Source organism: Oncorhynchus mykiss, chromosome 2, assembly GCF_013265735.2.
Source record: "Oncorhynchus mykiss isolate Arlee chromosome 2, USDA_OmykA_1.1, whole genome shotgun sequence".
Classification (NCBI taxonomy): Eukaryota; Metazoa; Chordata; class Actinopteri; order Salmoniformes; family Salmonidae; genus Oncorhynchus; species Oncorhynchus mykiss.
The window spans coordinates 50,807,462-50,822,354 of NC_048566.1; the positions used below are offsets into that span (position 1 = coordinate 50,807,462).

General features: G+C 41.2%; 1 protein-coding gene across 5 annotated transcripts in view; it reads left to right on the top strand.

Annotated features, from left to right (window-relative positions):
• The window catches only part of LOC110491126 (Krueppel-like factor 8), a 166,510-nt gene that overhangs the window by 89,882 nt on the left and 61,735 nt on the right, over positions 1-14,893 (top strand). For 4 of the 5 annotated variants that reach the window (XM_036950140.1, XM_036950156.1, XM_036950131.1 and 1 more), the window contains one exon: positions 13,073-13,255. In XM_036950140.1, coding sequence (XP_036806035.1) covers positions 13,073-13,255 — 183 coding nt within the window. Of the gene's footprint in view, positions 1-12,546; positions 12,737-13,072; positions 13,256-14,893 lie in introns of those variants that run through there. The other variant, XM_036950148.1, reaches the window with a different exon arrangement.

Below are 14,893 nucleotides of genomic sequence, written 5' to 3' on the forward strand. Positions count from 1 at the left end.
GGTGGTTGTAGAATTTAACGTGTCTTTTCTGGATTTAATAATTAGCGGCTATCGGCCTAATTCTGCTCTGCATTATTTGGTCTTTTACATTGTACACAAGGGTATTTTGGCAGACTTCTGCATGCAGAGTCTCAATTTGGTGTTTGTCCCATTTTGTGAATTCTTGGATGGTGAGCGGACCCCAGACCTCACAACCATAAAGGGAAATGGTTTCTGTAACTGATTCAAGTATTTTTAGCCAGAGCGTAACTGGTATGTTGAATTTTATGTTCCTTTTGATGGCATAGAAAGGCCCTTCTTGCCTTGTCTCTCAGCTCGTTCACAGCTTTGTGGAAGTTACCTGTGGCGCTGATGTTTAGGCCGAGGTATGTATAGTTTTTTGTGAGCTCTAGGGCAACGGTGTCTAGATGGAATTTGTATTTGTGGTCCTGGCGACTGAACCTTTTTTTAGAACACCATTATTTTGGTCTTACTGAGATTTACTGTCAGGGCCCAGGTCTGGCAGAATATGTGCAGAAGATCTAGGTGCTGCTTGGTTGGTGACAGAAGCACCAGATCATCAGCAGACAGTAGACATTTTGTGACCGACCTCCTTGATTCTGGTTTATGTAGCAACATTTGAAATGTTTTTTAAATTTTTTACATTGGATATAAGCAGAGACGCAGAACTACAAAATGGTATATCATACACTGCATTTGCGGAACAATGGGAAAGTAATTCTGCTCTGAAAGTTGATAAACTTGTAATCTCACTTTTGAGAAAATGGCCATAGAAAGTTTTGGTACACCTACTGGAGAGCCCTTCTTTGTCTACACCCATTCAGCATCGTTCACACCCCTTAAGCTTTAGCCCCACCCATCTCTTTAAGGATTCACATGTAAGGTCATGTGCTAAACAGTGAGTAGTGTAGTAAAGATTAAGACTAAAAGTGATCAAAGTAGTAGCCTACAATAAGGAACAATTCCAGGTAAACAGTATCCAGATAAAAATATTTTATAAATATTAGATTGTGTTTTTTTGTTTTTTTTATGTCACCTTTATATAACCAGGTAGGCTAGTTGAGGACAAGTTCTCATTTACAATTGCGACCTGGCCAAGATAAAGCAAAGCAGTTTGACACATCCAACAACACAGAGTTACACATGGGATAAACAAAAATACAGTCAAACATACAGTAGAAAAAGTCTATATACAGTGTGTGTAAATGAGGTAAGATAAGGGAGGTAAGGCAATAAATAGGCCGTAGTGGGGAAATAATTACAATTTAGCAATTAAACATGGGCGTGATAGATGTGCAGAAGATGAATGTGCAAGTAGAGATACTGGGGTGCATAGGAGCAAGATGTATAAATAAATACAGTATGGGGATGAGGTAGTTGGATGGGCTATTTACAGATGGGCTATGTACAGGTGCAGTGATCTGTGAGCTGCTTCGACAGCTGGTGCTTAAAGCTAGTGAGGGAGATGGGAGTCTCCAGCTTCAGAGATTTTGTAGTTCGTTCCAGTCATTGGCAGCAGAGAACTGGAAGGAAAGGCGGCCAAAGGAGGAATTTGCTTTGGCGGTGACCAGTGAGATATACCTGCTGGAGCGCGTGCTACGGGTGGGTGCTGTTATGGTGACCAGTGAGCTGAGATAAGGGGGGACTTTACCTAGCAGGGTCTTGTATATGACCTGGAGCCAGTGGATTTGGCGACGAATATGAAGCGAGGGCCAGCCAACGAGAGCGTACAGGTCGCAGTGGTGGGTAGTATATGGGGCTTTGGTGACAAAACGGATGGCGCTGTGAAAGACTGCATCCAATTTGTTGAGTAGAGTGTTGGAGGCTATTTTGTAGATGACATCGCCGAAGTCGAGGATCGGTAGGATAGTCAGTTTTACAAGGGTATGTTTGGCAGCATGAGTGAAGGATGCTTTGTTGCGAAATAGGAAGCCAATTCTAGATTTAATTTTGGATTGGAGATGCCCAATGTGAGTCTGGAAGGAGAGTTTACAGTCTAGCCAGACACCTAGGTATTTGTAGTTGTCCACATATTCTAAGTCAGAACCGTCCAGAGTAGTGATGCTGGATGTGCAGGCAGGTGCGGTCAGTGATCGGTTGAAGAGCATGCATTTAGTTTTACGTGCATTTAAAGAGTAGTTGGAGGCCACGGAAGGAGAGTTGTATGGCATTGAAGCTCGTCTGGAGGTTAGTTAACACAGTGTCCAAAGAAGGGCCAGAGGTATACAGAATGGTGTCGTCTGCGTAGAGGTAGATACGAGAATTACCAGCATCAAGAGCGACATTATTGATGTATACAGAGAAGAGATTTTGCCCTGTGGCACTCCCATAGAGACTGCCAGAGGCCCGGGCAACAGTCCCTCTGATTTGACACACTGAACTCTATCAGAGAAGTAGTTGGTGAACAAGGCAAGGCAATCATTTGAGAAACCAAGGTTGTTGAGTCTGCTGATAAGAATGTGGTGATTGACAGAGTCGAAAGCTTGGCCAGGTCGATGAAGACGGCTGCTAAGTACTGTCTTTTATCGATGGCGGTTATGACATCGTTTAGGACCTTGTGCGTGGCTGAGGTGCACCCATGACCAGTTCTGAAACCAGATTGCATAGCGGAGAAGGTACAGTGGGATTCGAAATGGTCGGTAATCTGTTTGTTGACTTGGCTTTCGAAGACCTTAGAAGGGCAGGGTAGGATAGATATAGGTCTGTAGCAGTTTGGGTCTGGAGTGTCTCCCCCTTTGAAGAGGGGCGATGATCGTGGCAGCTTTCCAATATTTGGGAATCTCAGACGATACGAAAGAGGTTGAACAGGCTAGTAATATGGGTTGCAACAATTTCGGCAGATCATTTTAGAAAGAGGGGGTCCAGATTGTCTAACCCGGCTGATTTGTAGGGGTCCAGATTTTGCAGCTCTTTCTGAACATCAGCTATTTGATTTGGGTGAAGGAGAAATGGGGGATGCTTGGGCGAGTTGCTGTGGGGGGTGCAGGGCAGTTGACCGGGGTAGGGGTAGCCAGGTGGAAAGCATGGCCAGCCGTAGAAAAATGCTTATTGAAATTCTCAATTATTGTGGATTTATCGGTAGTGACAGTGTTTTCAATCCTCAGTGCAGTGGGCAGCTGGGAGGAGGTGCTCTTATTCTCCATGGACTTTACAGTGTCCCAGAACTTGTTTGAGTTTGTACTACAGGATGCACATTTCTGTTTGAAAAGCTAGCCGTAGCTTTCCTAACTGCCTGTGTATATTGGTTCCTAACTTCCCTGAAAAGTTGCATAGCACGGGCTGTTTGATGCTAATGCAGTACGCCACAGGATGTTTTTGTGTTGGTTAAGGGCAGTCAGGTCTGGAGAGAACCAAGGGCTATATCTGTTCTTAGTTCTCCATTTTTTAAAAGGGGCATGCATAGTTAAGATGGTGAGGAAAATCACTTTTAATGAATAACCAGGCATCCTCTACTGACGGGATGAGGTTTACGCAGACACACTTGTCTAAATTGAAGGGTCATGTGAAGGAAATGCTGTAATCCCCAGCCACATCTTGGATGGGTCTCTACAGAAGGTGTAGACGGTACAGTCAAGTAGTTACTTGCAGTATCACATATAGATAGTGCCAATATTAATAAAATAATACCCAGTATGTACCAGAACAATATCAATAACGATATCAGTGACAGATGAGGTAGCTATTTGCATACAATCAGGGCTAAAGTGGCTGAGCAGCAGGATAAAAAAAAATAGTAGCAGCAACTTATGGCGTGTGTGTTAAGAGAGAGTCATGTGAATAGAGGCACTGCAGATAGTGCTGATGACTGGGAACTCTCCCCCAGTGATGAACTGGTCTGTCCGAACCGCGCGTGATCAAGATAATCTATATTCGGAGAGCCTGTTTCTGTCCTGCCCTTGACTTTGGTGCAGGGCACGTGATGTCCATAGGCTCTTCGTCGCAAAACTCCCTGATCTTCTCAAAAAGATAAGTTTGTCTAGCTGTGTCCAGTCGAGGTGGTGCTTGTCCAGGCAGACCATCTATGGGGGGGAAGGATGTCAGCGATGCGCAGCAGCTGAAACCTGGTCCTGACCCCAAACTAGAGGTCGACCGATTATGATTTTTCAAAGCCGATACCGATTATTGGAGGACAGAAAAAAGCTAAACCATTTTATATATATATTTGTAATAGTGACAATTACAACAATACTGAATGAACACTTTTTTATTTGAACTTAATACATCAATAAAATATCTTTAGTCTCTAATAAATAATGAAACATGTTCAATCAATTTGGTTTAAATAATGCAAAAACAAAGTGTTGGAGAAGAAATTAAAAGTGCAATATGTGCCATGTAAGAAAGCTAACATTTAAGTTCCTAGCTCAAAACATGAGAAGATATGAAAGGTAAAAAGTTTTAGGTTGTAGTTATTATAGTAATTATAGGACTATTTCTCGCTATACCACTTGTATTTCATATACCTTTGACTATTGGATGTTCTTATAGGCACTTTAGTATTGCCAGCCTAATCTCGGGACTTGATAGGCTTGAAGTCATAAACAGCGCAATGCTTGAAGCACAGCAAAGAGCTGCTGGCAAACGCATGAATGTGCTGTTTGAATGAACGCTTACGAGCCTGCTGCTGCCTACCACCGCTCAGTCAAACTGCTCTATCAAATATCAAATCATAGAGTTAATTATAACATAATAACACACAGAAATACGAGCCTTAGGTCTTTTAATATGGTCAAATCCGGGAAACTATCATTTAGAAAACAAAACGTTTATTCTTTCAGTGAAATATGGAACCGTTACGTATTTCATCTAATGGTTGGCATCCCTAAGTCTAAATATTTCTGTTACATTGCACAACCTTCAATGTTATGTCATAATTATGTAAAATTCTGACAAATTAATTACGGTCTTTGTTAGGAAGAAATGGTCTTCACACAGTTCGCCAGGCGGCCCCACACTGCTGCATATACCCTGATTCTGCTTGCACAGAACGTAAGAGAAGTGACACAGTTTCCCTAGTTAAAATACATTCATGTTAGCAGGCAATATTAACTAAATATGCAGGTTTAAAAATATATACATGTGTATTGATTTTAAGAAAGGCATTGATGTTTGTGGTTAGGTACACAATGGTGTAACCACAGTGCTTTTTTCGCAAATGCAATTGTTAAATAATCACCCATTTGGCGAAGTAGGCTGTGATTCGATGATAAATTAACATGTAACACATCGATTATATGCTACGCTGTACAAGCTAGATCAACTAGTAATATCATAAACCATGTCTAGTTAACTTGTTACGGCTAGACGTTCCGCTAGCGGAACCCCTCGACGACATCCGGTGAAATGGCAGAGTGCCAATTTCAAATGAAATTACTATAAATATTAAACTTTCATGAAATCACACAGGTAATGCACCAAATTAAAGCTACACTTGTTGTTAATCCAGCCAATGTATCCAATGTCAAAAAGGCTTTTTCGGCGAAAGCAAATCATGCGATTATCTGAGGATAGCACCCCACCAAACAAACACATGACATTCATATTTCAACCCGCCGGGCGCGACACAAAACGCAAAATAAGCATATAATTCATGCCTTACCTTTGAATATCTTATTTTGTTGACACTCCAATATGTCCCATATACATCACAAATGTTCCTTTTGTTCGATTAATTCCGTTGATATATATATATCCAAAATGTCAATTTATTTGGCGCGTTTGATAAAACAAAAACACTGGTTCCAACTAGCGCAACATGACTATAAAATATCTAATAAGTTACCTGTTAACTTGTTACAAACATTTCAAACAACTTTCCTAATACAATTTTAGATATTTTTTAGCGTAAATAATCGATAAAATGTAAGTCTGGATAAACTGTGTTCAATAGCGGATAAAAACAAAGTGGTGCGAGTGTTCAGGTCACGCGCCTCTAACAAACAGTACACTTCACTCGACCCTCGTTCTGGTCATTTTACTCCCCCTAGTAGAGCTCGTTATCCAGAGCGTTGGTGACTGTAACTGTGCTCTTGGCAACAATTTAATTAGGCTTTTTTGCTGACGTTTACTGAAACTGGCCATATTCAACGTTTCTGGTAGCCCTCCACAAGCTTCCCACAATAAGTTGGGTTAATTTTGTCCCATGCCTCCTGACAGAGCTGGTGTAACTGAGTCAGGTTTGTAGGCCTCCTTGCTCGCACATGCTTTTTCAGTTCTCGCCCACACATTTTCTATAGGATTGAGTTCAGGGCTTTGTGATGGCCACTTCAATACCTTGACTTTGTTGTCCTTAAGCCATTTTGCCACAACTTTGGAAGTATGCTTGGGGTCATTGTCTGTTTTGAAGACCCATTTGTGACCAAGCTTTAACTTCCTGACTGATGTCTTGATGTTACTTCAAAATATCCATATCATCTTCCTACCTCATGAAGCCATCTATTTTGTGATGTATGATGCTGCCACCCCTGTGCTTCACGGTTGAGATGGTGTTCTTTGGCTTGCAAGCCTTCCCCTTTTTCCTCCAAACATAACAATGGTCATTATGGCCAAACAGTTCTATTTTTGTTTCATCAGACCAGAGGACATTTCTCCAAAAGTACGATCTTTGTCCCCATGTGCAGTTGCAAATCGTAGTCTGGCTTTTTTATGGCGGTTTTGGAGCAGTGGCTTCTTCCTTGCTGAGCAGCCTTTCAGGTTATGTCGACGTAGGACTTGTTTTACTGTGGATATCGATACTCTTGTACCTGTTTTCTCCAGCATCTTCACAAGGTCCTTTGCGGTTGTTCTGGGATTTCTTTGCACTTTTCGCACCAAAGTACGTTCATCTCTAGGAGACAGAATGTGTCTCCTTCCTGAGAGGTATGACTGCAGCGTTGTCCCATGGTGTTTATACGTGTGTACTATGAACGTGGTACCTTCAGGCATTTGGAAATTGCTCCCAAGGATGAACCAGACTTGTGGACGTCTACAATTTTTTTTCAGAGGTCTTTTTTTTTTTTTGCTGATTTCTTTTGATTTTCTTTTTTTTTTTCAAGCGAAGAGGCACTGGGTTTGAACGTAGGTCTTGAAATACATCCACAGGTACACCTCCAGTTGACTCAAATGATGACAATTAGCCTATCAGAAGCTTCTAAAGCCATGACATCATTTTCTGGAATGTTCCAAGCTGTTTAAAGGCACAGTCAACTTAGTGTATGTAAACTTCTGACCCACTGGAATTGTGATACAGTAAATTATAAGGGAAATAATCTGTCTGTAAACAATTGTTGGAAAAATGACTTGTGTCATGCACAAAGTAGATGTCCTACCCGACTTGCCAAAACTGTAGTTTGTTAACAAGAAATTTGTGGAGTGGTTGAAAATCGAGTTTTAATGACTCCAACCTAAGTGTATGTAAACTTCCGACTTCAACTGTATATTTCATTTTTAAGTATCATTTATTTTTTCATTTTTTAAGTCAAACTTGTTCAGTGGTCTTCCATATAACTCCTCATCCTCAGCAATGCTGTTCACAGCCAAGTCATTCTCAAACTGCCTTCGATTTGCTGGCATCAGAGGACACAGCTTGGTGATGATGTCCATCATCTTGGACTCTTATTGCCCTGTTGCTTATTTAGATTGCATGGGCGGTCATTGTCCTAATGCACCCTCATACTTCAACTTTGACTGGGACAGTCAGGCAATATTGGAATATAAAAGAACACCAAAAACCCTGGACATGTGAGTAGATATATTATTAGAGAGGTAGCAATGCTGTGTGTGTGCTCAACCGGAAAACGTGGGTGACAATTCAGTATGGGGTGCACATCTAACTGACTGGCTAGAGATTGTGTGTGTGGTGTATCGTTACTGATTCAAATAACCATTGGAATGGGTTAATTAATATTCATTATAGGAATAATAGATGTAAGCTAGTATAAATTGCTGATCACCTCTTATGGGAGCAGGTAGCACAAATGTATTGCTTCATGCTAATGCTATGTAGGTATGTAATTACATTTTGGTAGGGGCGCGCCAGTTCTAGCTATGTGGCTTTCACTGGCTAGGAATTGTGTGTGTGGTGTACTGATTCAAAGAATCAATTTCTGAATATAATTCATTATCGGGCTAATAGATTGAAGTTAGATTTAATTGCAGATCTCTTATGGGAGCCGGTAGCATTGCTAGTCTATGCTCACTAGCTAGTTAGCTAATTAAATATGTTCTCAGATCTACTTAGCAAGCTAGTTCTTACCAATACAGGAGTTGTGTCCCTAGATAAGCATATTCTCAGAACTGTATTTACCTTCAAATAACAGAGAATTCCATTGTCAGAATGATAATAAAACCTCACAGGAAAGCTTTCAGGGAACAATTGTAAAACATTCTCAGAATCTCCCTTCAACTTAAACATGTATGTTCCCAGAACAGAGGAAATGTTCACTTTCGTTCTTAGAGCATTTAAAAACCGGTCAGACTTGGGGGTCAAAAAACGTACGTTCCCACAACTTCCAAGGAACCAAATGTGCTAGCTGGGCTGTCACTTTTACAGTGGGTGTTGGGAGAGGGCACAGCGTGTGTGTTTTTAGCAGGGGGAGGGGTGTGTGCTTGTAGCGGGGGTAGGAGGGTTTGTGTGTAGCAGGGGTGTGTGTGTGTGTGTGTGTGTGTGTGTGTGTAGTGGGGAGGTGTGTGAGCAGAGCCACACCCAGGCTGATTTGGGGACCACACCTCCGTGAGGAATCTGCTGCAGCTGGGTCACATGTCTACCCCTTCTCTCTCTCGCTCGCTCTCTCTCCAATTAAATTGAATTCAAAGGGCTTTATTGGGATGGGAAACATATGTTTACATAGTTTGTCACTTTATTACCTATCCCAATCAGAAATTAACAGAAAACATTACACTCACAAAAGTGTCAAAAGCTAAGCTGTATTCTGGCATTCTGCTAACGAGCTGGGCTGTGGCATTTCCATCTAAAAGGACCCATGAGCACCAACATGTGAAGTTCATAGGAGCATGTCAAATTGGGACCGACCGACCAAATCAGTCTTAGGTGGCAAAATTTCTAATTGTTTTTTTTTACATTGGATAAAAGCAAAGACACAGAGCTACAAAATGGTATATCATACACTGCATTTGAGGAACAATGGGAACGTAGTTCTGCTTTGAAAGTTGATAAACTTGTAACCTCATTTTTGAGAAAATGGCCTTTGAATGTTTTGGTACACCTACTGGAGAGCCCTTCTTTGTCTACACCCATTCCGCATCGTTCACACCCTCTTAAGCTTTAGCCCCACCCATCTCTTTAAGGGTTGACCTGAGCGTTCTGTACCAAGAGCAGTCCAGCACCCAAGCTAACTAACTTGCTAGCTACTTCCAGACACACATGTGAGAACAGTTCACTGAATATTGCTTGCCCTAGCAGATCTGGTTATGCTGTTTTGTTATCCAGAGCATTGGTGACCGCAAATGTGCTGTCAGATTGTCCATTTGTAAATTCTGAGCTTTTCGCTCTAGGAGCATTCAGAGCACATACTGGACTCTCTGACCGATGAGTAAGGTTGATCCGAACGTTATGACCTCACAACGGCAGTCAAACACCCAAGCTAACTGGCTAACATTGGCTAGCTACTTCCAGACACATGATGAGAGAACACCCCACTCTTACCATTTTACTCCCCCTAGCAGAGCTGGGTGACTGTAATTCTACTACTGGCAACAATTTAATTATGCTTTTTTAGCCGACATCGGGATAATTTCAACCGGTGTTGAGCGTTCGTATATTCATCAGTTATTCTGCGCTCTGGCACACTCCGATCGTCTATTGTTAAAACAATTAACCATAATCCCAACTCATGACGTTACTACCCTGCATGAATCGGCAGGTAGCTCCTTAAAACAACTTTTAATAACACTGCTAGCTTAGGTTAACTGCTTTGAACTCCAAGCACAGATGGGACACATGGAAATTCATTTTTATTTAGGCATTAATCATGCACACATTTATTTTTTATTGTGGCACAGCATCAATGAGATTCAAACCTATTATCTTTTGTTATGTATCCATGGAAAGTCCACTACGCCACCAGGTTGGAGCTATCATGATATGTTTTTTTTTTACTCATACGAAGCTGTTCATTTTTGTTTGTTAAAACAGACCCCATTTTTAAGGAAACAAGCACTCATTAAGATCAGGTGAGGCCAACACACCTTAACACACTTAACAAGATAGAGGATAATGAGAGTTTTGTTGATGCTGACAACAAAATGTATATGTTTTTTAATGACGTTTTTAGAAGTTTTTTTGTAATGTTACTAAGGTTTTCTTTTTTTTTTTATGGAAAGCTTTCTTAATGTTCTGAGGAAATGACTATACATAGAACCGTGAGGAAAACTTGCCGAAGTACTGAAATTCCCACAGAAGAACATAGTTCAGTGAGCGTTAAGAAACCATTTGAGAACATTCCCAATGTCAAACCAGTTGGAAAACCTTCCTATAACATGAACAAAATGGATAAATGTTATCATGTTTGAACTTTTAGGAATCGTTCTGTTAAAGTAATGAAATACCAAGAAAATAACATTGTTTTGTCAAGTTCCTTAAATGTTCTGAGAGTTTTCCAAAGCCAAGCAACTATCCTGCACCATTCCCAGAACGTTGTGGGAAAGTTGTATGCAAAATAACCATAGGACAACCACTCTCTCACCAGGCTCTAAGAAAACATGGTCTTCAGAACGTTATGTGCATGCTGGGTTTACTGTACTGAACTCTACCGTTAATCTAACGCCTGCCTCAGACCACTCGTAGAACAGTGTGTCGTTAGATGTTTTTTTGCACTCCAGCATCACTTTATACACAGAAGATCTCCGCTAAACAAAGAATTACATGGTTTGACTGCCGATAACTTCAAAATAAAGTTGACTACAGTAGAAATACAAAGTTGCCAATGTCTTTGCAATTGATACAGACAAGCAACGTATAAAATGATGCTTTAAATGAAACCCAAGATGACTGCATTAAAATATATCACATTGACATACATTTCATGTTCAATCAATTGAGTTGTATTTTGCTACTTGTAGGCTACTGTCTGTAATTTGTCCTGATATATGTGTAGCCTAACAGCAATGATGTACCAAATCGTGATTTAGTGCATTTTCTTTCATTGGGTAAGAGTTACAATAAGCCGCCTCAGTATTTGCAGCTGTAGGTTGTAATATCTCTCGAGGACCTGATCTGTCGTCAGTATTGTTGAATAATTATAATGTTAAGGAAATATTTTATTTGAGAAAGCTGATCCGAGTGCAGCGCTCCTTGTTTCCCGATCCTATCAGTATCGTCACATGCTCCAATGACGCACGTAGCAACCGTTCTCTCTTCATTGTGATTTGGCCTTGATGGAGGTCCTTGACGATCTTCTTGGCCTTCCTGAAACGCATGTTGGCCGTTGATGGGAAGATGCTAAGTTCCATCACTTCCAGGAAACCGGACCCTGTGCTCTACCGTGCTGTACTGTCCAAACTTGGGAACCATAGACATCTAGGATCCTTTCACATTTGATCTGGTCTGGACCAACCAAATGTGCTCTTGTTTGGGGGTCGAGCTCATTACAATAAGAGCCAGTGATTAGAATAATACCTAAATATGCAAAAATAAGGATATTGCAAATGTCTACCTTTTTGAGTTCCTAGGTACATCACCATGAAGAGAATGATATTCATAAGCATAATTATGAATTTGTGTAGAGTACAGATCAGGGACATATGATTCCGTTACCGTAATTCCGTTACCAGATGTAAATCCACTTCACCTACTGTACTTCAATAACCAAATTTTTTTTTTCATAGCTGACACCCCGTTCTTTCTGCAGACATCTTTTAATCATAATTCGTAGCCGATATTTACGAGTTTTTGGAGAATTTGGTCGCATAAATAGCTGAGGGAGATTTTACTGTAATTCTGTCACTGAACTTCTGCAGTTCTTCCAGTAAATATGTTTTTGTGAAATGTTCTTTGTAAATTGTTTATGTAGTCCTTGTGCATAGAGGTTTATGGTTAAACTTTGAAATCAATGTTTTTTTGTTTGGCATACATTTTAAAGTGAAAACTTGAGTCAAACCGTAATTGCGTTACCTTGGAACTGGGTGTGTGTGTGCGTGCGTGTGCGTGCGATTACATAGACCCACAAAGAATTCAGAAACAAATCCAATTTTGATAAACTGAAATACCACAGTGTGCCATCACAGCAGCAAGACGTGTGACCTGTTGCCACAAGAAAAGGGCAACAAGTGAAGAACAAACACCATTGTAAATACAACCCATATTTATGTTGATTTATTTTCCCTTATATATATATATAATAGGACATTTGACATGTCTTTATTCCTTTGGAGCTTTTGTGAGTAATGTTTACTGTTCATTTTGTTTATTTCACTTTTGTTTTATCTATTTCACTTGCTTTGTCGAGAAAGAGAGAGAGACTCCCCACTCCCCTCTGCTTCTAGAGAAGGGTGTGACTGTCTACCAGTGAGAGAGAGGGAGGGGACATTCTTGTTGAGCTACTCCTCCCTGTTTCTCTCTTTCTCTTTCGGTCTCATTAACTTACTAGCAGGGCCAGGATTAGGCTTTCTCTCTCTCGCTACATATTTGTCCCTATTTCCTTCCGTTTTCCTCTCACATAAGTCTACTCTTTATTGTATTTCTCTCTACACCAAATTAGTATTTTTGTTTCTGAATAGTAGGCCTACAGTTTGAGAAGAGGTAATGCTGGGTATATTTGTGTGGGTGGCACTACTCTGGTTGTCATTTCCTCTTCTTACCTGTTTCTACTCCTCCCCATCCCCCCTGTTCTCACCTCTCCTCTAATGGTTCTGTTGTCTTTCCCTCTCTACCTCTATCTCACCCATCCTCTATCGCATCTGTCTGTTGCATGTCAGCGTATGTAGCAGTTGGCTAACATGTCTTATCTCCCCCAGTGTAGCAGTAGTCTAACTGTACTCTCTCTGTCTGTCTCTGTCTCTGTCTGTGTGTGTGTGTGTGTGTGTTATCTATATGTATTATGTGGCTAACAGTCCTCTCTCTCCCTCTCCTCTGCAGTGCCTGTCGAGTCCTAAGGCCAGCGGTGGTGCCAGCTCCCAACCACAACCCAAGAAGGAGTCCCAACCCCAGCAGCCCAAGTTGACCAAGAAGGAACCCAAGACAGAGCCTCATACCCAGGAGGAGGAAGAAAACATGCCCTCAGTACACATCAAACCAGAACCACAGGAGGTGGAGTCCACGGTGAGAGATTGAATGAGGGGTGGAAGAGTGGTCTAGAGGAATGGTGGATGGAGGGTTTGGGGAGTGTGGGGTGGTGAAGAAGAGGGGGATAGATGCCTTAAATTGAAGAGAAAGAGTTCTGGGTGGATGGTTGTAGAGAGAGAGGCTACAGGAAATCGAGTCTGGGTCTGTCTGTCGATTGTTCGAAAGGGCAGAAGAAATGGTGGCTGGAGAGGAAAGGGAGGGTGTTAGAGAGAGAAGGTTGTAGAGCAGGACTGTTCATTGTCGGTCCTGAAGGGCCAAAGCACTTCTGGTTTTCATCCTCTCCTAATCAGGACTGATTCAGACCTTGGATACCAGGTGAGTGTAGTTAACTACCAGGTAGAAACAAAAAGCAGAAGTGTTTCGGCCCTCCAGGACCGGAATTGAACAGTCCTGGTATAGATAAGACGACTGAGGGTGAATGAATTGTGTAGGACAGATTCCCTGTCATACGGAAAGGGAAATCATGCCAGCTCTATAGGTCTACATTACATTTCTCTGTGCATGTAGAGATAGAGTTGGGTGAGCTGTAGCGAGAGAATGTTACCCATAAAGTTCCGCTGATATTTTTCTGCGGGTTCAGAGAATATTCCATCAACATCATTTCAAACATACACAGAAAACGGATGCCATGTCCTCAGAATGTAAGATATTCATGTTCTAGACATGTTTAATGGGAACGTTGCCAGAACATGTCTGTGTCAGTTGTAGCCTGATGGTCCCAAAGAAACATCCCCCCCCCCCACAAAAAAAGACATTCATTACACATCACGCCTTGTTACTGTTGCCCATCAAGGCCCTGGTTGGTGAACCAACCACTGATCCATTCACAGCTCTTTTTGTCTGTTGGCAAGGGATACTCACACACATGATGACATTGTGCATGTTCATTTATACAGTAATTATTATTCAACATGTCCTCAGCTGGGATTTGACCTCATAGCATTCAGATCTTCCTGCTACGCCACCATGTATGTGTCAGTTATTAGCTCATTTCACAATTCTCACGTCATTGATTTGATTTACTTATTTGTAGTTGTCTAATGTTGGTGGGGCATATTAAACTGTTTTAATGATACTCCTCAATCACTATGATCAATACGTTTTTCTTGAGTGTACTTTTAACAGAGCTGAGATTTACTTTGAAGTGCATTAACCCTATTGCTTACAACTATCAAGTGCCTAGGGAGGATGGGTTAGGTTTTCTTCTGGACAGGGCCTAACTACAGTGGGACAAAAAAGTATTTAGTCAGCCATCAATTGTGCAAGTTCTCCCACTTAAAAGGATGAGAGAGGCCTGTAATTTTCATCATAGGTACACTTCAACTATGACAGACAAAATGAGAAGAAAAAATCCAGAAAATCACATTGTAAGATTTTTAATCAATTTATTTGCAAATTATGGTGGAAAATAAGTATTTGGTCAATAACAAAAGTTTCTCAATACTTTGTTATATACCCTTTGTTGGCAATGTCAAATGTTTTCTGTAAGTCTTCACAAGGTTTTCACACACTGTTGCTGGTATTTTGGCCCATTCCTCCATGCATATCTCCTCTAGAGCAGTGATGTTTTGGGGCTGTTGCTGGGCAACACGGTCTTTCAACTCCCTCCAAAGA